The sequence below is a fragment of the Mirounga angustirostris genome, unplaced genomic scaffold, assembly GCF_029215605.1.
Source record: "Mirounga angustirostris isolate CCGP_5_RB_7025 unplaced genomic scaffold, mMirAng1.0.hap1 SCAF_6, whole genome shotgun sequence".
Taxonomy (NCBI): Eukaryota; Metazoa; Chordata; class Mammalia; order Carnivora; family Phocidae; genus Mirounga; species Mirounga angustirostris.
In genome coordinates, this window is record NW_026991714.1 from 128372562 (window position 1) to 128399666 (window position 27105).

General features: G+C 42.4%; 1 protein-coding gene across 3 annotated transcripts in view; it reads right to left on the reverse strand.

The window, feature by feature from the left end:
• The window catches only part of ARMH3 (armadillo like helical domain containing 3), a 181025-nt gene that overhangs the window by 104915 nt on the left and 49005 nt on the right, over nucleotides 1-27105 (reverse strand). For all 3 annotated transcript variants that reach the window (XM_064595201.1, XM_045878674.3, XM_064595200.1), the window contains exon 20: nucleotides 14594-14682. In XM_064595201.1, coding sequence (XP_064451271.1) covers nucleotides 14594-14682 — 89 coding nt within the window. The remainder of the gene's footprint in view (nucleotides 1-14593; nucleotides 14683-27105) is intronic.

Below are 27105 nucleotides of genomic sequence, written 5' to 3' on the forward strand. Positions count from 1 at the left end.
AGAGATCATATAATCCAGTTCCTTCATTTTTGGATTAGAAAACACTTCTTCCCCCCACCACCCCAAGTACCTAGTGACTAAGCTGAGACTAGAACCTGGTCTCCTGTTTAGCATTCTTTTGCCATTCCACTAAGATTAAATAAAGGTGCCAGATGGAGTTAAATGTTAAAGGGAGGGAAGCTTACCTATAAATGGTGTGCTTAGATTTGCTGACTACACTGTTCCCAACACTTCTCTTGACTCTGGTTTATAACTTTCTCCACCTAATGGCTATTCCAGGTTATTTTCATGAATCTGGTCCACTCTTTCTCTTGGTCCTGAGCTACTTATTAAGAGTACAGGTGCATGGGGTGCCTGGGTGGCTCAGTCATTGAGCGTCTGCCTTCGGCTCAGGTCATGATCCCAGGGTCCTGGGATCGAGCCCCACATCGGGCTCTCTGCTCAGTGGGGAGTCTGCTTCTCCCTCTCCCACTCCCCGTGCTTGTGTTCCCTCTCTCTCTGTCTCTCTCAAATAAATAAATTAAAAAATCTTAAAAAAAAAAAAAAAGAGTACAGGTGCTTAATACCTCGTTATTACCTTTCTACTGCCCATTCGCAACTTGGGAAAGACTCCCAAGTAGCTTCTCTCAGCATCAACTGCCTCAGTAGGGCCTCTGTATCTGCTCTCGTTGCTCTTCTCTACAGCTCACCTATCACACACCTTTTTCCCCTTTTCTCTGTTTCTGCCTCCTTTGTAGTATCAAAGAAAGAAAAGAAAAGAAAAGAAAAGAAAGAAAGAAAGAAAGAAAGAAAGAAAAGAAAAGAAAAGAAAAGAAAAGAAAAGAAAAGAAAAGAAGAAAGAAAGAAAGAGAAAGAAAGAAAGAGAGAAAGGGGGAGGGAGTGAGGGAAAGAGAAGGAGGAGGGAGGGAGGATGGGTGGGAGGGAGGGAGGGAAGGAGAGAAACAGCACGTAACTGTCAACTAAAACTGTTCCTATCCCCCTCGCTCAGCTTTGTCCTCTTTAAAACTAAGATCTGAACATGGAATGTGATTGGAGCCAAAGGCACGTGGGTGGCTCAGTCAGTTAAGTGTCCAACTCTTGATTTCAGCTCAGGTCATGATCTCAGGATCGTGAGATTGAGCCAGTGTCAGGCTCCCCACTCAGCAGGGAGTCTGCTGGAGATTCTCGCTCCCTCTCCCTTTGCCCCTCCCCCTGCTTGTGCACACGCACATGCTCTCACTCGCCCTCTCTCTAAAACAAATAAATCTTAAAAAAAAAAAAATAAAGAGAGCCAAGATCCCTTTCTTCATGCAAAATCAGAACTGAAACAAAACAAGACAAAAAACACTGGTATAAATAATTAATAGCCAAGCTTATTCATAAGCTGTTATGGTATAGAGCTATGCATAGGATTTAACTGCAGGCCGAAGAAGAGAACAGCTTCTTATCAGACAGGGGCAAGTCAAGGACACTAGAGAACTGGCACTCAGGATCTCAGTGCCAACGCATAAGTAGTACAGAGCTCATCCTGGCTGGCTTCTGGCTCACCACTCTCCACATTCACGCGTACACACACACACACACACACACACACACACACACATTTTTAGAAATCTGACACCACTTCGAGTCATCGGGGCACATGACCAGCCAAACTGTTCCACAGATAGTCACAGAAGTAGCACTACATAGAGAGAAGAGTTAAGATAACTATAAAAGATAAGAGGTTGGTTGTATAAACATAACACTGTTAATTAGTCATATGTCTGTAAGAGTTTGGTATCAAGTACATGTTGTAGTCATTGTGGAAATAAGGGGAGCAGGATGTCCTTTTTTTAAAAATATAACCTTTTGGTTTACCATGTTTCCAATTTTTTTGAAGACTTTTTTATTTTAGAGATAGAGGGAGAGAGAGAGAGTTGGGGGGGAGAGCAGAGGGAGAGGGACAAGCAGACTCCCCGCTGAGCATGGAGCCTGACAACTGGAGGCTCAATCGCACTACCCTGAGATCATGACCTGAGCGGAAACCAAGAGTCAGATGCTTAACTGATGAGCCACCCAGGCGCCCCTCCAATTTTTAAATAGTTTTTATAAGGGGAGAAGAGGCTAATATAAGCCCCTCCTTACCAAAGACTTGATGCTTAGTCTGAAATATTTCCAAAGAAGAAGGGCCTATGTTATAGTAACTCAACACTGTGTAAATAGTGTTGCCCATTTGGTGAGCAATGGCTGCTCATCCCCACAAAACAGAATGGCAGAGCTTATTGCAGAGAGTATCCTTTTAGATGCAGACAATCTTCATAGCCAAAACCTTCCAGGCCTTAACAGACAATTCTCATCAGCTTCCATCCTCCATAGCCCCAGGAATGCGCTGCCCCAAAATGCCAATGCCAGACAGACATACCATATAAAGGAATGTATCATATCTTCTTGCTGACTGACAACTACAAGTTACTAACTGTGCCAGAAGCTCGCACAAAGTATCTCAAACCTTCCTCTTTTCTACTGCCCTCTATGTAACACCTTAAAAAAGAGACTTAACTACAGAAGTCACCTGCCCCAAACTACACTCGTCTCTTTTCAAAGGGAGAAACACAGTGGCCATAAGTGGCGAGGGAGGTAACATATATATCTTTTTAAAGATTTTATTTATTTGACAGAGAGAGAGAGAGAGACAGCGAGAGAGGGAACACAAGCGGGGGAGTGGGAGAGGGAGAAGCAGGCTTCCCGCGGAGCAGGGAGCCCGATGCGGGGCTCGACCCCAGGACCCTGGGATCATGACCTGAGCTGAAGGCAGACGCTTAACCAACTGAGCCACCCAGGCGCCCCGGGAGGTAACATACATTAAGTGCCTGCTAGATGCTAAGCATTATGTAAAGCACTTAAAGTACATTATTCTCATCAAATCCCCTTAACTATCCAATGAAGAAGGTATTATTGGTCCCAATTTACAGATGACCAAATTGAAACTCAGAAAGGTTAAATAAGTTACTCAAAGCCACATAGCTAGTTGGAGCTAAACTGCATTAAGGGCAACATATTGGGAAGAAGGTCCATGAACTCCCCCTGCCAAGGTCTATACAACTGTACTGGTTCCTCCTAAATTTAAATTAAAGAAACATTTGTTGAGGGTGGGGGAGCTAGCTATCTAGGGTCAACACCTATATTTGCAATCCAAACCATAACTTTAGTCAGAACTCCACTGATAAGGCCCTCATATATCAAAGTGGCCAATGAAAAAAATCCTGTAAGTTCAAGTGCATCTCTCTCATAAGAATATGAGGATTTAAAAAAAAAAGAATATGAGGATTTCACCCCACTGACCTGGGACACTTTAACCTCCACACTCTCAAAAACAAGAGGTGAAAAGGAAGGACTCGAACAAGTATTTATACACCCATGCTCATAGCAGCATTATTCACAATAGTCAAAAGGAAGAAGCAACCCAATATCCAATAAACAAAATGCAGTGTATACAAACAATGGAATAATATTCAGCCTGAAAAAGGAAGGAAATTCGGACACACACTACAACATGGATGAATCATGAAGACAGTATGCGAAGTAGAAAAAGTCAGTCACAAAAAGACAAATACTGAATGATTCAACTTATATGACTAGAGTAGTCAATTCACAGAGACAGAAAGTAGAATGGTGGTGGCCAGGAGCACGGGGAAGGAGAAATGTAGAGTTATTGTTTATTGGGTACAGAGAGTTTCAGTTTGGGAAGATGAAAAAATTCTGGAGATGGAAGGTGGAAAAATTTACAACAATGATGTGAATATACTTAATGCCACTGAACTGTACATTTAAAAATGGTTAAATTTGGGCGCCTGGGTGGCTCAGATGGTTAAGCGTCTGCCTTCGGCTCAGGTCATGATCCCAGGGTCCTGGGATCGAGTTCCACATCGGGCTCCCTGCTCCTTGGGAGCCTGCTTCTCCCTCTGCCTCTCTCTCTCTGTCTCTCATGAATAAATAAATAAAATCTTAAAAAAAAAAAAAAAGGTTAAATTTGGGGCACCTGGGTGGCTCAGTCGGTCAAGCGGCAAAGATTGCCTTTGGCTCAGGTCATGATCTTGGGAGTCCCAGGATCGAGTCCCGCATCAGGCTCCCTGCTCAGTGGGGAGTCTGCTTCTCCCTCTGACCGTACCCCCTCTCGTGCAGTCTCTCTAACTCTCTCTCTCTCTCTCAAATAAATAAATAAAATCTTTTAAAAAAAATGGTTAAATTTTATGTTATGTATGTTTTACCAATTAAAAACAAACAAGAGGTCAATGTTTTTCTTTCTACCAACACTAGCATGAGCCCCACAAACATCCATCCCAACTTTCTATAACCTCAGTGTTAAGTGACTAGCTAAAATGTACATCACGGTATACACAGCATGGAGTGCACGGCCAAACCTGCAAAGATGTTTCCTCTTTGATGGATTAAAGAAAAGGAGCCAAATATACTCAATCAAAAGAGAGCCACGGACTCTTGGGCAGGAATGCAAATTAAAAATGAATCCTGAGTAGCCTTCAAGACGACACTGTGGCAGCCTTCAGAATAATAATCAAAGTTCACAATCAAAGCCACCAATATACTTAAGTACCAACAATAGTCTAGGAAATCCTCAGGTATCCTGGATTAGACTCCTGATCTTTGCTAACTCTATTAAGTGAGGCTCCAGATACCTGGCTCCAAATACTCTTAACCTACACTGAGTAAAAAATAGAGAAGCTATGTCAGTGAGATATTTGAGGTATTATATTATAAATGCAATATGGTTAAGTTGTAGGGAAGTGGGTACTCCATACACACTTGTTTCTTCATTGGAAAGTCTACCAGGCACTTTGAAAATTTTGTTTCTGGGCTCTTTTTCAGGAACTACAAATTGGCTGCAACTGCTGCCTCTTTTGACTCTATTAGAGGCACCAGTCTCACACTTAGCTTTGGCCTAACCTTCCCTTGGGGAGTCTTACGCATCAAGTATGGCAACAGTGCATAGAAGTTCTGCCTTCTGTATGCAGATGCATGTGGAATATAAGATAGCGTGCAGGTTCTGGGAAGCTGAACCAGGAATAGGCACCTTGATGGTTCCCTGAGTCCCAAGTGAATTCCCAGAGGCAGCTGATCTATTTCTCAAATGGGAAGAGTTTCATGCCATCCACCTAAGAATACTGCCACCTCACACGGGTCTCCCTCACCCCATAAAGAACCTTGTTTGCAGAGCTGTCCCTAACATCAATGTACCCCACATAATGAGGACTTCCCCAGATTTTTTCCTAAACTGCTTTGAATTCAAAGAGAGTAGCAGCAAATTGTGTTGCACATAGAAGAGTAGAATGAATAATGGATATGGGAACTTCTCCAGGACTAAAACCTGTCCCTGACACTGAGGTAAAGCAGGTGCAGAGAAGAACAAGCCAACTACAGGAAGACACAATTACGTGGTAGCTCAGACGTCTGCCTCAGAGAAGCAAAGGGAAGGGTTAATTATAAAACCAAGTGAATGACATTTAAATAATATTAAAAACAGGAAGGAGACAGAGAGCCTCTAGCAGAGCACAAATAAATGGTCTCCAAAGAATCAGGTCAGAGAGAGCTGTCTGTTTCAACAGCTCTAACATACTATAAAGAAAAAGAGAAAGAAAGCAAAGACAAGACTCAACCAGGCCCTATTTTGTGGCCTGGCATGGAGCTAGGATGAGATGCCACAGATCCAAATCAAAATGCGCTCATTTGGGGAAATGGATAATTTCACAGTGACTGATAGAAGAGAAATATTAGCATCTCACTTGCTTAGAAGAAAGGCAGAGGAACTCCAAGGACAGGCTAGAAATAGCACTAGTATAACAAGCCAATGCCTTCCAAACCAGAGAGGCACTATAAACTCTAGCCAATTCCAGCATCCCTGGACAAAATCACCAATTACCCAGGGACACTGCCAACAATCAGCAGGCTCACTGTCAATCAGCAAAGTGGCGCAGGACAACTTAGAAGCCAACACCTACCAGTAGAATAATTTTAAAATACATAGGTGGCCTCTCAGAATATAGGCATCTGTCTGGCTGCAAACCCAAGCACCTCACTTGAAGAGGCCAATGAATCAAACAAGAAAATGAAATGGCTTTGGTTGTGTGCTATGAGCCCCTCCAGGTGAATAGAGCACAAAAGTTAGTACATCTGATGGGAGGATTCTGGGAAGACAGCAGAGTAGAAAGCACCAGGTATCTTTCTCCCTACCCAGACAATCATTGCAGTGACAGAATCTGTCTGATATTAACTATTTTGGAACTCTGGTAAAGGTTTTCAACTTCCAGGGGAAGACTTGGATGGTAAATTTTTGTTAATTTCAGTCAATTTCAGCTCTTAGCACAGTAGCAGCTACACATCCCCCACCCCACCCCCCCAGCCATGTGGCAAGCAGCATGCACACAGCTCTTAGGAGGTAAGGTGGGCAAAAAGGAGCCTGTCCCCCAAATACTGGGGATCTGTGCTTGGATAGCTGGTTCCTGCTTCTGATTACAGAGATGCAGACAAAGAAGCAAGCCACCATTGTTGCTGCACCTCCTCTCACTGAGGCAAACCCATCCCCATCCAGTTAAGTTACATCCACGAGATTTAAAGGACCAGGTATGGGGCGCCTGGGTGGCTCAGCTGGTTAAACCTCCAGGTCATGATCTCAGGGTCTTGGGATCAAGCCCCACAGCAGGTTCCCTGCTCACTGGGGAGTCTGCTTCTCTCTCCCGACTCTTGTGCTCATGCTCTCTCTCAAATCAATAAAATCTTTAAAAAATAAAGGGCCAAGTGCCCTCTTTTATCCACCTTCATTTTTTGTCTTTCTCCCTTTGGGAGGCAGACATTAAGACTAGAACATTCAAAAACAATTGCATAGGAGCGCCTGGGTGTCTCAGTCAGTTAAGTATCTAACTCTTGATCTCAGCTCAGGTCTTGATCTCAGGGTCATGAGTTCAAGCCCCGTGTTGCGGCTCCTTTAAAAAAACAAAAATCAATTGCAAATACAGGGAAAATTAGAAAGTGATTGCACATGCCCAGGAAAAGGCTCAGAAGAGAGCAAAGAAGACACTAAGTTTACACTCAGGCTGAACATGGGCAGAGACAGCCTATAACAATTAAAAAAAAAAAAAAATTAACAAAAAAAGAAAAAAGCAAACTCTGCGGAAGAGAGAATCTGATTTCTTGAACCTGAGAACATTATATTAAGTGAAATAAGCCAGCCGTAAAAAGACAAATACTCTATGATTTCACTCATTTGGGGTGCTTAGTGTAGTCAAAATCATAAAGACAGAAAGTGGAACATGGCTTGCCAGAGGCTGGCAAAGGGAGGAATGGGGAGTTCTCGTTTAGTAGGTGAAGAGTTTTTGTTTTACAAGATGAAGAGAGTTATGGGCAGAGATGGTGGTGATGGCTGCACAACAATGTGATAAATATTTTTTTTATTTTTTAAGATTTTATTTATTTATTTGACAGAGAGAGACACAGCGAGAGAGGGAACACAAGCAGGGGGAGTGGGAGAGGTTGAGAAGCAGGCTCCCGGGGAGCCCGATGTGGGACTTGATCCCAGGACCCTGGGATAATGACCTGAGCTGAAGGCAGTCGCTCAACCGACTGAGCCACCAGGTGCTCAGTTTTGTGAATTATACACTTAAAAACAGTTAAGATGGTAAATATTATATGTATTTTACCACACACACACACAAAAAAGTCAGTACATCAACAGGCTGCATTGCCTGAAGGCTCCACGCCCCTCTAGATGAATTGGAAAAAAGAACAAACTCTTTCTTCAAATGGAAGTTAAGTTCTGTGTTACATTTTCCTTGCTGTTGAAGTATATCTGCTTTAAAGGGAAAATAAGGTTCTCCACTATCTCCAATTCCCTGTTTACCTGGGGACACTGCCATTCTCACAGTTACCACCTACCCTCTTCTTTATCATGAAAATGAGCCCTTATGTGAAAGTTCTCATATGGAACTCAGACTCTGGGAAATGCAGGATCCCGTACACCTTATTCCTGCGCAGCTGCCTCTAACCACGCTCAGAAGCCAGTGCCTTCTAGGGTCCTATACCACCTACTTATTTTTTCCAACACTGCCCAGGTAAGAGAGAGCCAAAATTGTCACCCTTTAAGAAATCTAATAGTCAGTGAGACCACATCTCAGTGGAGGCATGTGATGTAGAATCAAGAACTTTACTTCCTGCCAAAATGTGAGAAAAACAATAAAAAGACCTGTCCTGCTCACTGGAGATCCAGGGAACAATGACACCTCATGAAACCGAATATGTTCCTTTAGAACTAGTACCGACAGAGCAACAAAAGCACAGCTACTCCTTCCTCTGTCTTAGTTGACAAGATGCTAATGGGCCTATGAGAGTTGACATTTCTCTGGATAGGAAGTGACTTCATGTGCAGAGAAAAGAACAGAGATTTCTCACTCTTTTCAGGGGCTTTTTGGAGGGAATCTTTTTCTCCCTCTAACAGGCTAAACCTGTTAGAAATTCCTATCTTTTGCTTCTGCCAAGTTTCTGAGGGGATGAAAGAAAGAGTCAAAATAGTATAAATTTTAGACTTAGCCAAATGTGGTGATTTGAAGGAAAAAAGAGTCTTCTGGCATTCTTTTTCAGTCCTAGGGCTTTCTACACTGCTGTATAGAATCTTTCATAACAAAATTATGGAAACACAAAAATGCCTTCTAATGACCCTATATTAAAACATTCTGAGAGAAACTGATTATCCACAGAAGAAAGAAGCCTCCCATCTTTTTGCACATGGAAGCTAGAGCAGTCTTAATTAGGCACATCAAGCCTAGAATACATCTTGTAACATATTCCCCTACATCAGAGAAAATTTGGGGGAAAGAGGAAGAACAATTTAAAAAGCAATTTTAAAAACAAAATAGCAACAGCAGCTGCCAAAATTCCTCTCCCCATCTACTCTAGCTGTTTACTGCTGTGTCCTTCTCTCCTCCCTATACCTTCTTCAAAACTAAAAGAAGCAATATTGTAGAGTTATATAAGATGTCACCACTGGAGGAAGCTGGGTGAAGGGTGCGAGAACTTGCTATACTATTTTTGCAACTTCCTGTGAGTCTATAATTATATCAAAATTGAAAGTTTAAAAATGAAACTAAACAACAACAACAAAAAAAGCTCACAATTAGAAGTTCAAAGAATAGTCCCTAAATCAGGACAGCTTGACCACCAAGCTGTCAAAGCTATACTTATACAAGAACACACAGGTCAGGGGCGCCTGGGTGGCTCAGTCAGTTAAACGTCTGCCTTCGGCTCAGGTCATGGTCCCAGGGTCCTGGGATCGAGCCCCACATTGGGCTCCCTGCTCCGCGGGGGGCCTGCTTCTCCCTCTCCTACTCCCCCCTCTCTCGCTGTATCAAATAAATAAATAAATAAATAAAATCTTTAAAAAAAAAAAGAACACACAGGTCAATCTATGGCTCAGGTCAGTCTTTCCCTTGAAGATTTTCAGTCCTGTGTGACAACACTACAATATAACAAGCTGCCAACGAAAGCCTCTAAGCTCTCAGTCTCAAGGTATACCTAACCATGAAGTCACAGGCTTCTGCTAGTCATGAGAAAGCCAGCTGGATCCACAAAGCTGTGAGACTCTCTGGGTTTTCCATTTGTCCCAGTAGGTATCTAAAAGGTCAGGCCATGTACGATTTCTCTCTTTTTCACAAAGCTGTGAATGCTTTGGATGCTATCTAGCACAGTGAAGCTGAACAGATTGTTTTGGGGGCTTTGGGAGCCTTTCTTCCTGCAGGGAGGCAAATGTTGCCTTAGTGATCTGCGTCTGAGCATAGGAGTCAGGAACTCTAAGTTCTAATCATGACTCTGTTTAGTATCTGGTTCCATGATCCTTAGCAAGGCACTTACCCTCCTATACCTCCACTCCCTTCCCCAACAAATGGTGATAAAAATAATGACTTATCACCCAGGGATGTGGCAAAGTGAAAGGGTAAGAAGGACAGTGATCCATAGATAAATGTCGAATATAAAATGTCAGTATAAATCTGCCTTTAAATCGACCCATGTTTTCAGACTGTGGAAAGCTACACTATTTAAATGCAGGCTGCCTCCCCAGTGCCCCTTCTGCCTGCAGTGGAAGTAAAATAAGCTGACTCCATGAAGCTCTGTTCAGGTCTTTTCCTCTCTAACAACTACATGCTTCTCTCTAAACATTCTGCTCATTCTTTGGTTAATGGCTTGGAAACCATCAAAGTTTCCATTTTTACTTAGTTAAAAGCAATGCATGTATCTGTAGGTAAGGATGAAACAGACAAAGGAAAGAGAAATCACCCGCCACTCCCTTTCACATCAATAGTTCAAATAGGGGCGCCTGGGGGGCTCAGCCGGTTAAGCGTCTGCCTGCAGCTGGGGTCATAATCTCTCAAATAAATAAATAAAATCTTAAAAAAAAAAAAAATTCAAATAAAAAAGTGATAAAGTCAGCTCAACAGAAACATGACAACAAACATCCTCCTGGGTTCTATCATCATTGTTGTTGTTCTCATTGTTGTTATTGTTTTGAGGCCCAAACACAGCACTGTACTGCTTTAAGAGAATGTTGATTCATCAATAATAGAAATTCTACATGTCCAGCTATCCATTTATTCATTCAAATGTTTTCCGAGCCCGTTATAAGCCAAGTATGTGCTGAAGACAGAGCAATGATAAAAACAAAGGCCCTGCCCTACAAAAACTTTAAGAGGAAAGAAAGATATTTAAATAAATCATTATGCAGACTTATGCACACATAGCAAAACAGTGCAATATGCTAAAATAGAAACCCCAAGTGCCATAGGAAGACACAGGAAATAAAATATAGTGACCAACGTGTTCCTTATCCCAAAGAAGTTCAGAGAGAAGATTGTGAAGCTAAAATTCCCAGGAGAAATACAGTATGATCAGTAAATAAAGAAAAAATATTAACATAGATAGTAAGATGTTCTGTGAAAACAGAAATAATTGGGAGGCCATGGAACCTAAAATTAAGACAGGGATTCTTTTTTTTTTTTTTTTTAAGATTTTATTTTATGTATTTGACAAAGAGAGAGACAGCGAGAGAGGGAACACAAGTAGGGGGAGTGGGAGAGAGAGAAGCAGGCTCCCCGCCAAGCAGGGAGCCCAATGCGGAACTCGATCCCAGGACCCTGGGATCATGACCTGAGCCGAAGGCAGACACTCAACGACTGAGCCACCCAGGCGCCCCAAGACAGGGATTCTTAACACAGGATCATGGATGGCTTCAGAGGGTCCATGAACTCTCTGAAATTATATGCAAAATATGTATATGCAAATGGACATTTTTCTGAACACAAAGATTGTATCTTTCATTATATTCTCAAAGGTAAAGACCTATTTCCTAGGATCTTATCCTAAAACCCAGTTTTCTATCTCTATAGAGGATAGTTTTAAGACCTAATCTTTTACCCAAAACAGGAGATCTGGGTAGCCTAGAGGTCAGAGAAGAGCTTTTGAATTTTCCGTAACTTGGTGAAAAATAGTGATTGCTAAAAAGAGGGCAATGAGAGAGGCAGGCCTTCTTCCTTTCCCTATTTTAGTTGAAGTTAGCCTAAATATATTTCCCCAAATACTCAGATACTATGGTGACTGGCACCATATAAATAGACAATGGCAGCAGGGAGAAGGTCAGGGCTTGTATCTATAAAACCAACAGAGCAGGCAGGATTAAACCCCCAACTAATACAGCTGCCTCATCCTCGTCCACAAGAGCACACCTGAATTTCCATATGGGAATTTGTAGGGGGACCTCTGGTTACCTCCCCAATAACAAAGAGTGACTGCAGTCAAACAGCACAGGAATAAAAATCACCATTCGAAGTGCAGTGATACTACACACCCACATTCCAAACAACAAAAGGCATTTGGGTCCTAGCCAACTGCTTCCTAGACACCCAACGGCTTCTGTGTGTCCAATCTAACAACACACGCCTTCCCAGTTTTATTTATAAATAAAATTCAATTAAAGTTCTCAGCATAGTATGGGCATCTATACACATAAGCATATTTACCACGGTGAGGTTCATACACCTCCAGCAAATCCTTAAGTCTAGAAGGCAAAGAGTAAAAACATGGGCATCCCAACATATGAGGGATACTGCCAGCCAAGGGGTGGGTGGATCCACCATAACCACATTTATATTCACTGATTGCAATATTATACGTTATTATGGGCTCTGATGCATCAGATGTAGTATAGTATTTTGCAACTTTCCTTAACACCTGCTGCTCGGCATCTCACTGTGTATGAATACAGGGAGCCAGGGTTCCAGGAGACTCACCCAGTCTATATAGGAAAAGGACCTAACCTCACTTGGCAGAGAACTCTAGTACAAATGCCTATGCCTCAGGAACAAGAAGTCATCCCAGCATCACAAAGAATCCTCATATACATCTCCTCTCTACCTATCAAGGCTTAGGATGCCAGTCAATCAGTCCTGAAATAGCACATAATTACGAACAGAGCTGCACATGACAGAAAGTACTCAAAGACATAAAGTCAACTGACCAACATAGGATAAAAATGGTCTCCTGCCTCACAATTTCCTAGCCAGAATGGGGAAGTGCTAAGATCAAGAAAAAATAAATACAGAAGACATCCTTAACCTCTTTAAAAGATAACTGACTCTTTAAACAAAAATGATGGCAATGTATTTTGGGATTTTAACATATGTACCAGTAGGATATATGACAACAGTAGCACAAAGGACAGGATACAAAGTGGAGGAAGGAGAGTAATGGAAAGCCCTGGGCCCCAGGGAGACAGACCAGGGTAAATGGTAAAAGGCAATGCAACAGAACAACGAGGAAGATGACCACAGGTGATGAGGATGGGAGAAGAGCCAGACAGATCCCAGGGACCAGAGACAGGATGGCTAGGATAGAAAGGAAAGAAAAAAGAATACAAGAAAAAATCAAACCAGAAGAGAATCAAAAGCAGGCAGAAACAACTATTACCACCAACTCGTTAGTACTACAATGGGTAAATTCATCCTAGTTATAGACATAAACCATTTGTACTTGTTATCAAGTCCTACAACTATTAACGAACATCCACAGATTTGGTTTTTTTTTTTTAAGATTTATTCATTTGACAGAGTGACACATTTGACACAGTGAGAGAGGGAACACAAGCAGGGGGAGTGGGAGAGGGAGATGCAGGCTCCCCACAGAGCAGGGAGCCTGATGCGGGGCTCGATCCCAGGACCCTGGGATCATGACCTGAGCCGAAGGCAGATGCTTAACGACTGAGCCACCCAGGCACCCCCATCCACAGATTTGTATCATTTTTGTGTTTTCTCTTTAATCCTAAATTTTTAGAACCTAACAATCATATAACTCTTCATGGACAACCACAATAGTCCTGTATATTAATAAGAATTGGTCCTACCTAGGAAATTCTACTAACTTTAGTCATTTCAATCTCTTCTGATCTCTGTAGATCTTCTGACATCCCCTCAGTCTCAAACTCTCATACAATCACACTCTTCTCCTAAAATACCAAAGTGCCACTATTACCACTTAGTGTTACTCTACTGTTCCACCCTTCACCACCATAGGCAGTAACTGCAAAGAACTTGCTAATCCATTAATTAAAGATCTCTACTTCCCATTATAGAGGACTAAATTTAGAAAGCCAAATTGGGTTGGGAGGAAACCATGTGTCACAACAAGTGAGATGAATTCCATGGAAGGGGGTGGGGTTAGTGGCCTGTTTCCTACGAAGCCTCTGACACTAACACACCCTCCTGTGCTGAGAAGCTCTTCCACGGGTGGGGCAACCATTCACACTATAATCATCCAAAGAAGACTTTATTGTACCATCAGGTCACCAAAGCCACAGGACCTATCAGCAAGCAAATGCCTCAGGGAGCATGTCTCCTGGCTTTCCTGAAACCTCCAATTTAGTTACACAAAGAAAGGGGTGGCAAGCCAGCATTAATTGTACCCTTAAAGAAGAACCACTTCCCGCCTGCAGGGGTAGCTGTGACTTTACTGGGCTACCGAATGGACACAAAGACAAAAGTAAACACTGTAATTTGCTGGTTTTGTCTCTGGCACAGGGGGAGTGGTAAAAGTGACACTGTCTGTAAACAGCAATAATGCCAGATGTAACACAAAGAACAGGATTCCCCCCCATCTCTCCACCCCCTCCCCACCCCCTCTCCCTATGACATTCCTCCAGAGATTACTCATCTTGAGGAAACACACAGAAGCCTCCCTATAGTCCATATGCTGCTACCACATGGAACTGAGGGAGAATCCAAGTTTGTACTGATTCCTCCTACCTCACTCTTATTCAAAGCAAGAATCATTAGAGCTCAAGATACGTTCAATTGTTTTCTACCAGCTGACAAAAACATACAGGGAGAAGAAATTTGAGAAGAAGTATGGAATAGATATGTGCCATGCCTACGTCTGGATAAGAACAAGGCTGAAATGACAAAAAGTGTAAATGAAAATAGAAGCATCCTAAACACACTAAAAACTTTTAAAAAAATTCATCTGTGCCTAGGCTTAGGGGCTCATAAAAGATCTAGGAAAAGAAGATGAATTCAAAAGAGAAAGTTACCTGACCAGAGTTCCCGCCAGGTGTAATGCAGGCGTACTCTACACTTCTTCTGGTAGCAAAGTAGTTTATGTACTACCTGAATGCAGCGTCTGTAACAGAGAAAAACAGGGATAAGCCTAAAAGTATGATGCAACTCACCACAGATACCCTTTTCTTTAGCAAGGCAGCTTTGCTAAGGCCACTAAAGATGCTGGAGATGAATTTGTACACATGTAAAAGAAAGAAACTTCAACTTTCTGATGCATAAATTGCCCCTCCACACACACACAATGCTTGTGCTAATTCCTTTTTTTTTTTTTTTTTAAGATTTTATTTATTTATTTGAGACAGAGAGAATGAGAGAGACAGAGAGCACATGAGAGGGGGGAGGGTCAGAGGCAGAAGCAGGCTCCCTGCCGAGCAGGGAGCTCGATGCGGGACTCGGTCCAGGGACTCCAGGATCATGACCTGAGCCGAAGGCAGTTGTTTAACCAACTGAGCCACCCAGGCGCCCGTGCTAATTCCTTGTATCACCAGGAAAAGAGGGCTATAATTGCATACAGGTCAGCAGTTGATTAGGTATTACAGATACTATTCCCTTGAGTATCTTTCCTCAGAGGAAAGCATACATCAATGGACCAGAATTAGACTACTCCATTCAATGTTGCAAATGTAGGATATCAAAATACAAAATTAAAGACCTTAAGTCTTCAGATCTTTTTTTTAAAAAGATTTTATTTGAGAGAGAGTTGGAGGGAGGGCAGGGGAGGAGCAGAGGGAGAGGGACAAGTACATGCTGCACTGAGTGAGAAACACTACGCAGGACGCAATCTCAAAACCCTGAGACCATGACCTAAGCCAAAATCAAGATTCAGACGCTTAACCAACTGAGCCACCTACGTGCCCCTCTTCAGATCTATTTAAATTTGTTTTTAATTTAAATTAATTTTTAAAGTAAATTTTGGTTTAATTCATAATTAACTTAAATTTTATTTACATTAAAAGTTGGGGCACCTGGGTGGCTCAGTCGGTTAAGCGTCTGCCTTTGGCTCAGGTCATGATCCCAGGGTCCTGGGATCAAGCCCCGCACTGGGCTCCCTGCTCAGCGGGAAGCCTGCTTCTCCCTCTCCCACTGCCTCTGCTTGTGTTCCCTCTCTCGCTCTGTCTCTCTGTGTCAAATAAAATCTTTAAAAAAATATTTAAAAAAAAATTTTTTTTTAAAGTTAAATCAGGGTGCCTCGGTGGCTCAGTCAGTTAAGCATCTGCCTTCAGCTCAGGTCATGATCCCAGAGTCCTGGGATCAAGTCCCACATCGGGCTCCCTGCTCAGTGGGGAGTCTGCTTCTCCCTCTACTCCTTCCCTTGGCCTGTTTGCATGTTCTCTCTCTCTCTCTCACTCTCTCTCTCTCAAATAAATGAATAAAATCTTTTAAAAAAAAAAGTTAAATTAAAAATTCACTCTTCAGTTGCACTAGCCACATACCAAATGCTCAACTACCACATGTGGTTAGTGGCTACCATAATAGGACAGCACAACATATAGAACTTTCCTATCATCACAAAAACTTCTACTGGGTGGTACAATTCTAGATCATTGGAATATTCAACATTACTCACATCACAATAACAAATATGTTTGGGAGAGTATTTCTAAATAAGCAGTTAATAGGTTGAGAGGAAAGACTTTTTAAACATTATAAACCTAACAAAAAATATTTTTTCATCTCTGATTGGGAGAGGGTTTTGAAAGCATAAAAAGCCATGGAGGATAGTACAAAGTAGAATACAGATGAAATTTACTTCCTAAAAATGAGTATTTTGTGTGATTTTTGAAAAAGTGATTACATTAAAGCCAAATCATATGGGAAATTACATTTGTAGCCAAAGACACAAAACCATTACTATGCTTAATGTATATGTTTATACAAATTGATAAGAAAAAATAGCATCCTGGGGCGCCTGGGTGGCTTAGTCGTTAAGTGTCTGCCTTTGGCTCGGGTCGTGATCCCAGGGTCCTGGGATCAAGCCCCACATTTGGCTCCCTGCTCAGCGGGAGGCCTGCTTCTCCCTCTCCCACTCCCCCTGCTTGTGTTCCTGCTCTCGCTGTCTCTCTCTGTCAAATAAATAAATAAAATCTTTAAAAAAAAATAACATCCCTAATAAGAAACATGAGCAAAGTAAATAGTCAACAAATCCCCCACCCCCCTAAAGGGGGAAAATATGGAAAGTTAACACTTTTCTACAATGTTCAACTTCACTTTAAATAAGCATATTAAAACAATATTGTTTTTATGTATCCAATTAATACAGATTTTAATGTTGATAAAGGTACAGCGAAACAGCCACTTATACGTTATCAAGGAAAGTATTACTGGTACACGGCCCTTTTAGGAGGCAATTTGGCAATCTCTTATCAATAGCCTTAATAACGTTTATACCCTTTGACCCACAAACACCACTCCAGAGAATTCAGCTTTACCCAAAATGCAAAAACTAAAATGCTTTAAACAAAAAGATGTTCATCATAATCTTATTTGTAATAAAAGAAAACTGGAGGGGAGCCTGAGTGGCTCAGTCGTTGAGTGTCTGCCTTTGGCTCAGGTCATGATCTTAGGGTCCTGGGATCGAGTTCCGCATCAGCTCCCTGCTCAGCAGGAAGCCTGCTTCTCCCTCTCCCACTCCCCCTGCTTGTGTTCCCTCTCTCACTGTGTATCTGTCAAACAAATAAATAAAATCTTTAAAAAATAATAATAATAAAACCGGAAACAACTGTGGAAATAACATCCAATGCTGAGAGAATAGCAAGTAAATCATTACACATACAGCAGTTCTCCCTTATCTGCGGGAGATACATTCCAATACACCCAGTGGATACCTAAAACTGTCAACAGTATCAAACCCTCTACGTTCTGTTTTTCTCCTATACATACATACCTATGATAAAGTTTAATTTATACACAGTAAGAGATTAACAGTAACTAACAGAGCAATTATAACAATATACTGCAATAAAAGTTATGTGAATGTGGTTTCTCTAAGTATCTTATTGTATTGTACTCAGCCTTCTTATGGTAATGTGAGATGATAAAATGTCTGTGTGGTGAGATGAAGTGAGCTGAATGATGTAGGCACTGTGACCTAGCATTAGGCTACTACTGACCCATGGTATGCAGAAGGAGGATCATCTGCTTCCAAACCACGGAAAATGAAATGACTGATAAAGGGAGACTACTGTATGTTATGTACTAAATTATGTTCCTTCAAAATTCATATGTTGAAACCCTAACCCTAACTAATGTGACTGTATTTAGATATAAGGCCTTTAAGAAAGTCATTAAAGGGGCGCCTGGCTGGCTCAGTCAGAGGAGCGTGCAACTCCTGATCTTGGGGGCATGAGTTCAAGTCTCACACAGGGTGTAGAGATTAAATTAAAAAGTAAAAAAAAAAAAAGTCATTTGGGGTGCCTGGGTGGCTCAGATGGTTAAGCGTCTGTCTTCGGCTCAGGTCGTGATCCCAGGATCTTGGGATCGAGCCCCACATCGGGCTCCCTGCTTGGCAGGGAGCCTGCTTCTCCCTCACCCTCCTCCTGTTCCCCCAGCTTGTGCTCTCTTGCTCTCTCTGTCAAATAAATAAATAAAAATCTTAAAAAAAAAAAGTTATTAAAGTTAAATGAGGTCAAAAAGGTAGAGCCCTAATCTGATAGGACTGGCTTCCTCATAAAAAAGGAAGAGACAACCAGGGATGCTTGCTCCCACACAGAGAGAAAAGGCCCTGTGAGGATACTGCGAGAAGGTGGCCATCTGTAAACCATGGAGAGAGGCCTCTGGGGAAACCAAAGGTGCTGGCACTTTGATTTTGGACTTCTGGCCTACAGAACTATGAGAAAATAAATTTCCATTGTTAAGCCACCCAATCTGTGTTTTTTTTGTTATCGCAGCCCAAGCAAACTAAAACATAGATATATAATGAAACCCCATAAAGCTCTTTTTTTTTAAAGGCTTATTTATTTTAGAGAGAGGCAGGGAGTGCACAAGCGGGGGTGGGCAGAAGGAGAGAGAGGGAAACAGACTCCCCGCTGAGCAGGGAGCCCAACAGGACCCTGAGATCATGACCTGAGCCAAAACCAAATGTTGGATGCTTGACCAAATGAGCCACCCAGGCAGGGCCCCATGAAGCTCTTAAAAAGCATACCATGAAGAATTTTTCACAACACAAGAAGATATTTATGTTACAATGGAAAGTGAAAAAACAGCATGCAAAATTATATACATTTAAATGTATGATAATGGTCACAACCATATTCAAGTATTAAAAAAAGATTTAATTTTGATTTTAATTTGGATGGTATGATTATAGGTGAATTCTATTCTTTCTCTTTTAATGTTTTCTCCAAATTTTCTACAACTCTATTTTTATAGCTAAGCAATCCACCATTTAAAACAAATTCATTTTTTATTTTTTTTAAGATTTTTATTTATTTATTTGTCAGAGAGAGAGAGCACAAGCAGGGGGGAGCGGCAGGCAGAGGGAGAGGGAGAAGCAGGCTTCCGGCTGAGCAAGGAGCCCGATGCGGGACTCAATCCCAGGACTCTGGGATCATGACCTGAGCTGAAGGCAGACGCTTAACTGACTGAGCCACCCAGGCATCCCAAAACAAATTCATTTTTAAAAAATTTTTAAATCCTCAAGGTACCTGGGTGGCACAGTCAGTTAAATGTCTGACTTAGTTTCAGCTTGGGTCATGTTCTTGGGGTCATGAGATTGAGCCCTGTGTCAGGCCTGGCACTCAGCATGGAGTCTGCTTGAGATTCTCCCTCCCTTTCCCTGCCCCTCCCACTTGTGCATACACTCTCTCTCTCCCCCCGAAATAAGTCTTTTTTTTTTTTTTTTTAAGATTTTATTTATTTATTTTACACAGAGAGACACAGCGAAAGAGGGAACACAAGCAGGGAGAGCGGGAGAGGGAGAAGCAGGCTTCCCACGGAGCAGGGAGCCCGATGCGGGGCTCGATCCCAGGACCCTGGGATCATGACCTGAACCAAAGGCAGACGCTTAACGACTGAGCCACCCAGGTGCCCTGAAATAAATCTTTAAAAAAAATTTTTTTACCATCCTCTAAAAGAGGCACAAAGGAACCTTTTTAGAGAAAAGAAATGTTTTATACCTTGACTGGGATAGTTGTTACAAGGATGTATACATTTATCAAAACTCATTAAACTGCTCATCCCATTGCAATACTGTTTATAAATCCTTGGCAAAGGAAGTCCAGAAACACAATGGGCAGATCATGAGAGAATAATATGGAGAGAACTTGGATGTTAATCTGTAAACCAAGAATCAAAGTACTCAAAGTTTTACAACATCATTTCTTAAATCAAGTTAATGCCCTTTCTACTTTTGCCAAAGTGGTGGGAAAGTCCAAGTAGAAATAAAATCCTTGGCTGTGATGAGGATGTAGAAAAACTGGATCCCGTATACATTGCTGGTGGAAATGTAAAATGGTACAACCACTTTGAAAAGCAGTTCAGCAGTTCCTCAAAATGTTAGACGTAAAGTTACCACATGACCCCCCCAATTCCACCACTAGGTATATACACACAAAAAACATATATCCATACAAAAACTTGTACATGAATGTTGACAGCAGCATTAGTCATAACAGCCAAAGATATAAACCACCCAAACGTCTATCAACGATGAATGGATAAATAAAATGACGTCACACATCCACACAATGGAACAGTAATCAGCCATAGAAAGGAGTGAAGTACTAATACATGCCACAACACAAATGAAACCTGAAAACATTATGTCACAAAAGGTCACATGGTATATGATCTCACTTATATAAAATGTCCAGAATAGACAAATATATAGAAACAGAAAGTAGACTGGGAGTGGGGAAGTAGAAATAGAGGCCCAAGGCTTAGACTCTACCCCTCCGAAAATCCAGGCTCATCACACAAACCAAGATTCAGAAGAAACTGTCAGACCTATATTTTCATTCATTCATTCAACAAATACTGTTTACCAACTAAACATCAAACACTTGGGGTGCCTGGCTGGCTCAGTTGGAAGACCATGCAACTCTTGATCTGGGGTTATGAGTTCAAGCCCCACACTGTGTGTGGAGATTGCTTAAATAAATAAAAAACTTTCAAAATTTCTCCAAAAAAATTAAGTAAAATAAACATCTAGCACTTACGTCTTATTAGAACTAAGTTGTCAAGTTCCTAGAAAGTAGACCCAGATAATCTGCTAGTTTCAGGCAAATGAAAGAGGCTTTTCCTCTTGAAACTGTTTTGACATAAAAGAATGAGGCCGAGAGGGCGCCTGGGTGGCTCAGTTGGTTAAGCGACTGCCTTCGGCTCAGGTCATGATCCTGGAGTCCCGGGATCGAGTCCCGCATCGGGCTCCCTGCTCGGCAGGGAGCCTGCTTCTCCCTCTGACCCTCCCCCCTCTCATGTGCTCTCTGTCTCTCTCATTCTCTCTGTCTCAAATAAATAAATAAAATCTTTAAAAAAAAAAAGAATGAGGCCGAGAAAACAGGAGACAAAGTAAGTAAGGCAAAGGGCAGAGCACAAGGTGGCTCCTCGCCACCCACTTGCCCCAAATGCAGTTCAGCTAAATCACAGCTTCAAGTAAAGAATACTTCTGGAACTGGGATTGAGACTCTCTTAGGTTCTATGGTTTTATTCTGAGACAAAGAGTAACCTAAGATCCTACTAACTTCAGCAGACACCGGAGGTAGGAACCTGTAGAGAATCAATCTGACAGCTCAGGAATCAAGTGAAAGTGGATGTAGCTAATTTCTTCTTAGGCTTCCTAGCAGAGAGGAAAAGAGGAGGGCAAAGAAACCAAAACAAAACAAAACAAACACCACAATCCTCCCTCTGTGGAGTGAGAGCCAAAGACACTAGCTAGAAGAATTAAAGTGCTGGGGCACCTGGTGGCTCAGTTGGTTAAACATCTGCCTTCGGCTCAGGTCATGATCCCAGGTTCCTGGATCGAGCCCCATGTCGGGCTCCCCGCTCAGCAGGGAGCCTGCTTCTCCCTCTCCCTCTGCCTGCAGCTCCCCCTGCTGTGTTCTCTCTCTGTCAAATAAATAAATAAAATCTTTAAAAAAAAAAAAAAAAAAAAGAATTAAAGTGCCTAACAACATAATGACCCAAATGAAATGGAACTAAATTTGTAAATTAAAGTCCTGGAAGTTTTCAAAATATTCCCAGTAATGGGCTTGCGCTGCTAACCTTACCAGCCTATTCTACTTGTCCCATTATTCAGATATCTCTCTCTTCTTCCCACTCCTTGTAGGTCTAAGTGGTCTTGTAGGAGGCTTTCAGATCAGAATTGTAAGAGGACTACATAACAGATCTCTCTCTTTTTTTTTTCTATTTAAGTAGGCTCCACACCCAATGTGGAACTTGAACTCACAACTCAGATCTACCAACTGAGCCAGCCAGGCGCCCCTATAACATATCTCTCTTAAAAGACTTCAGTATCCTCAGGAGTGGTATCAAAAGTATTTTACAAACCATACAGAAATATAAATTAATACATAAGTCAATACGTGTATCAAAAATTTTAATTCTCTTTTACTCTCTTAATAAACTAAACTGTATCAAAACTGCTCACCAAGTGACATAAATTAAAGCATAAATCACCGTAATAGTTTCCAAATTAATTGTTGATTTTTAGATATTGTGGTGTGATCTCCTGTTTGATGCAGTTGTCACTAGCTACAAGATGCCCTGGTTCGGGGCGCCTGGGTGGCTCAGTCGTTAAGCGTCTGCTTTCAGCTCAGGTCACGATCCCAGGGTCCTGGGATCGAGTCCCACATCGGCCTCCCTGCTCGGTGGGAAGCCTGCTTCTCCCTCTCCCACTCCCACTCCCACTGCTTGTGTTCCCTCTCTCGCTGTGTCTCTGTCAAATAAATAAAATTTAAAAAAAAAAAAAAAGATGCCCTGGTTCAAGCCATGATTTAACTTAGGAATATATAAACTCTTCTGTCAACTTCCCTATTAAACCGATAGTCATTAGGTACCTGGTGCTGACCGCCTTGTTGCAGCCAGCAAAGATGGCTGGATGCTGCCTGTATGTGACCACCCATGCACAATACACTCTGCACACCAGCACTTCTCACATGGCCTGGATCTGGACAGCCTGCACGCTGGCCCTATCAATAATGCCATCCCAATACCGAGCCGCTGTGGGGCAGAGGGAGACATTACCTATGCTCCCAAGCCTGGTGCCACCAACCTCTGGTTCAAAGACCATCGATATTCACCTGACACTGCTCCTAAGCTCTGTTCCTACCTCTGCAGCCCCCCAACAGGTGACATTACCAGCCTGGTGGTCTCAATAACTTACACTATTTACCAAGTAGAATGAAAATTTTAACAACTGCTACAACCTTAAAATATAGATTGGCTGAATTACTCTACATTTATTGCTTCTTTGGGGTGTTTTTTATGCATGTAGTGGTTTCCTGTTTCAGCACGAGGCAGGGTCCACTTTAACGTGAAGTCTTCTTGTGGGCTCCACTAAAGTCTCTACTTTCTTCCAGTGCCTACCCCCAGGTGAGGGAATCTCTTAGTGAGAAAGAGCACAAGTTTTCCAAGTAAGAGTAGCTTAAAGGAAAGTTTACTCTCCTCAGAGACTATTTCTCCTCACTCCTTAATCCTGTGGCAGCAGTGGGAGTGGCAGCAAGAATCAAGGAATACAGTGAGGAGTGAAATTAACTGGTTAAGTTTCCCCACCTCTTCCTGCTCCAGGCAAGACTTTTCTTCTCTCTCCCTTTCTCTCTCTCTCTTTGGTCTAAGCACCTTCCCCCCTTATTACTTTACCTACAGCATTCATACACAGATATGAAATTGTTTCATTTCTGACCCAGATTCTGGTTTGGAGTATTAAGTCTTTCCACACTCCCTAGTTCTTCATATTTCACCAGGAGGATTATAAACTTATCTGAAATGGTAGGAATTCATTTTGCTTTCAATTTCTCATTCTGCAGTATGCTGCTGAAAAGCAGTACATAATGAGAAGTGAGAGCAGCAACCTGGCCTGATGCCCAGCTGGGAGCAGAGAAGTTCACCTAAAAAGGACTTGACGCTCCAAATGCCAAAAACCAGGAAGAGGGTTGGAGGAGGAGGTGGGGACATCTGGATATATGCCCACGGGTAGTAATGAAGAAAGTGTATTCAGCCTGAGGGTGGGACCTTCTGCCCAGCCTCTGTCAGTTTGATGCCTCATTATCTTCTCCATCTTCCCTAACCTCAGGACATTCAATTAGGGAGCAGGTAGAACAAGCAACTGAGAAAGCAAGACAATACCCAAAAGGTAGAAGCTGGGGGGAGGAGGGAGTTAAAATATTTATGTAGACCAGGTTCATTGGCTGTGATGTGAGGTTCTGGGTAGACAGCCACATACCTGTAACTCTACGTGCTGAATGCACAATCTTACCATGTCATCCCACCTTCAACTGTTCCCCATCAGCCACTTAATCTCAGGCAACCGTTTTTCTACTCTCCTATGCTTCCTCCATGTACCCTACACTCTAATCATCCTGAATTACTTTCTACTTTCCAAATATTGCCACACTTTCAAGCCTCCAAGCCTCTGAAGATGCTGGTCCCCTGCTTGGTGTGTCCCTCCCCCACTCTTCCACATAGAAAACTCCCACTGTTTCTTCATGACTCAGGTCAAATGCAACCTTCTCTGTTATCTTCTCTGATGCCCCAGTCAGCATTTGTCACCCTGTGCAAATCTTTTTGTCACTTACCACAGCAGTAGTTAAGAGTACAACCTCTGGGGTGAGAGAGACTTGAGTCTGGTGTGCCACTGTGGTAGCCAGCCTGCAAGATGGCCCCCAGTGGTCCCCACCTTCTGGCATTTACATCCTTCTGTAAGGATGTAAATGTATCACAGACCAACACTGTATGAGGGTTGGTCTATATGACCAACAGAAATGGCATGTCATTTTTTTTTTTTTAAAGATTTTATTTATTTATTTGAGAGAGAGAGAATGAGAGACAGAGAGCACGAGAGGGAAGGGGATCAGAGGGAGAAGCAGACCCCCCGCCGAGCAGGGAGCCCGATGCGGGACTCGATCCCAGGACTCCAGAATCATGACCTGAGCCGAAGGCAGTCGCTCAACCAACTGAGCCACCCAGGCGCCCCTTTTTTTTTTTTTTAAAGATTTTATTTATCTGACAGAGAGAGACAGCGAGAGCAGGAACACAAGCAGGGGGAGTGGGAGAGGGAGAAGCAGGCCTCCCGCCAAGCAGGGAGCCCGATGTGGGACTCGATCCCGGGACCCCAGGATCATGACCTGAGCCGAAGGCAGACGCTTAACAACTGAGCCACCCAGGCGCCCAGAAATGGCATGTCATTTGAGATTAAGTTATAAAAGACACTCTGGCTTCCATCCTGGACTCTCACTCTCTTCTTTCTCTCTTGAATTACTTGGAGGAGGCCAGCTGTGGTGAGCAGCCCTATGAAGAGGTCCACATGGCAAGGAACTGAGGTTTGCCAACAACCACGTAAGTGAAGCTTGGAAGCAAATTCTCCAGCCCCAGTACAGCCTCAGATACCTACAGGCCCAGCTAACACTTTTTTTTTTAAGATTTATTTATTTATTTGAGAGATAGAGTGTGCACGCGAGGGGAAGGGAGAGGGAGAAGAAGAGGGAAAGAATCCCAAGCAGACTCCACACTAAGCGCAGAGCCCTACACGGGGCTCGATCTCACAACCCATGAGATCATGACCTGAGCAGAAAACAAGAGTCGGACATTCAACCGACTGAGCCCCTCAGGGGCCCCCCAGCTAACACTTTGACTGCAGCCTTGTAGAAACCCTATGCCAAAACTACCCAGTTACACTGCTTCTGGATTCCTCAACCACAGATACAGTGAGATAACAAATATCTGTTTTAAACCACTCAGTTTGGGGTCATTTGTACACAGCAGTAGATAACTAATACACTGAAGAAGGGATGGCAACAACCTAGGATTTACAGTAAGAAAAGCTGAGTTCAGGTCCAGGCAATGGTGCTTACTAACAGAATAACCCTGGGCAAAACACTCAACCTCTAGAGTCTAAGTTTCCTCACTTGGAAAATGAGAAAACTGAGACTATAATAATATACTACCAGGTAAATAGCATATCCTAAAACCAGGACATAAGATAAGCAAGCTACAAATAAAGTCTGTAGTAAAACAAATCTGATTCCTAAGGTGCTGAGGTTCAGAGATACACCTAAAACAAAATGAAAACTTACCTAATCAGTGTTATAAAAAAAGCAGCTTTCATGGTGTGTGAATTAAAATAAAGAATCAGGCTTACTTCTAAACACCAAAAGAAAATGCAAATAGAAAAATGCAAACTGCAGGGCACCTGGGTGGCTCAGTCGGTGAAGCGTCTGCCTTCGGCTCAGGTCATGATCCCAGGGTCCTGGGATCGAGCCTTGCATTGGGCTCCCTGCTCAGTGGGGAGTCTGCTTGTACCTCTCCCTCTGCCCTTCCCCACCACTCGTGCTTGCTCTCCCTCTCTAATAAAATCTTAAAAAAAAAAAAAGAAAAAGAAAAATGCAAACTACTTACTTACTAAAAGTAAAATTTGTATCATTATTTCATACCTAGGAAACCAAGACTATATGACATGACCTATAAGCAATCTAAAAAGCCGGAAGTCTACTCTATTCAGAGTAAAATCTTTTATACCTCCCTAGATCCCAGGCCTGTCTCTGGAATGAGGCACACTGACATTGCTATTCACCAAACTGCTCTCTTGCTGAAAAAAATGGAAGTAGCAATTCTGCTGTCAGACTCAATTCAGATGCTTTTTAGGGAAAAAAGATAATATATATATTTGGGATCACACTAATGTGCCACAGCTGTTCTTGGGCATTAAAGGTAAGAAGAATGCAGAAACAGTAAAGGAGAGAGAAAGCCTGAAGACTTAAACTTTATTAAAATATGATGATTTTCAGTTGCGTCTAGTTGTGTTGGTTGTAAAGAATTGCGATAAACAGGGGCGCCTGGGTGGCTCAGACGGTTAAGCGTCTGCCTTCGGCTCAGGTCATGATCCCAGAGTCCTGGGATCGAGTCCCGCACCGGGCTCCCTGCTCCTTGAGAGCCTGCTTCTCCCTCTGCTTCTCTCTCTCTCTCTGTCTCTCATGAATAAATAAAATCTTTAAAAAAAAAAAAAAAAAAAGAATTGCGATAAACAATCTGATTTCCTCAGAAGGCAGGAATCTCCCAGCTAGGCCACTATAAATATAATTTGCCTAGCTAGAATAGTTTTAACTAGGCTGCTAGACAATGTAGGCCAACAACAGACCAGAAGCTGTATTTCTCTGGCCTTTCCCTACCTTCTAACTACTGCTAACTACTTTGATGCCAAAGCCCAGGCATAACTAAGTGGCTTGCTGGTATTCCATATCTTTGGATTACAACAGCCACCCATGATCACTACTTCAGTGCATCAGCCCTGTTCTTCACGTAGTGTGCCTAAAGTGATAATGAAGATATGTGC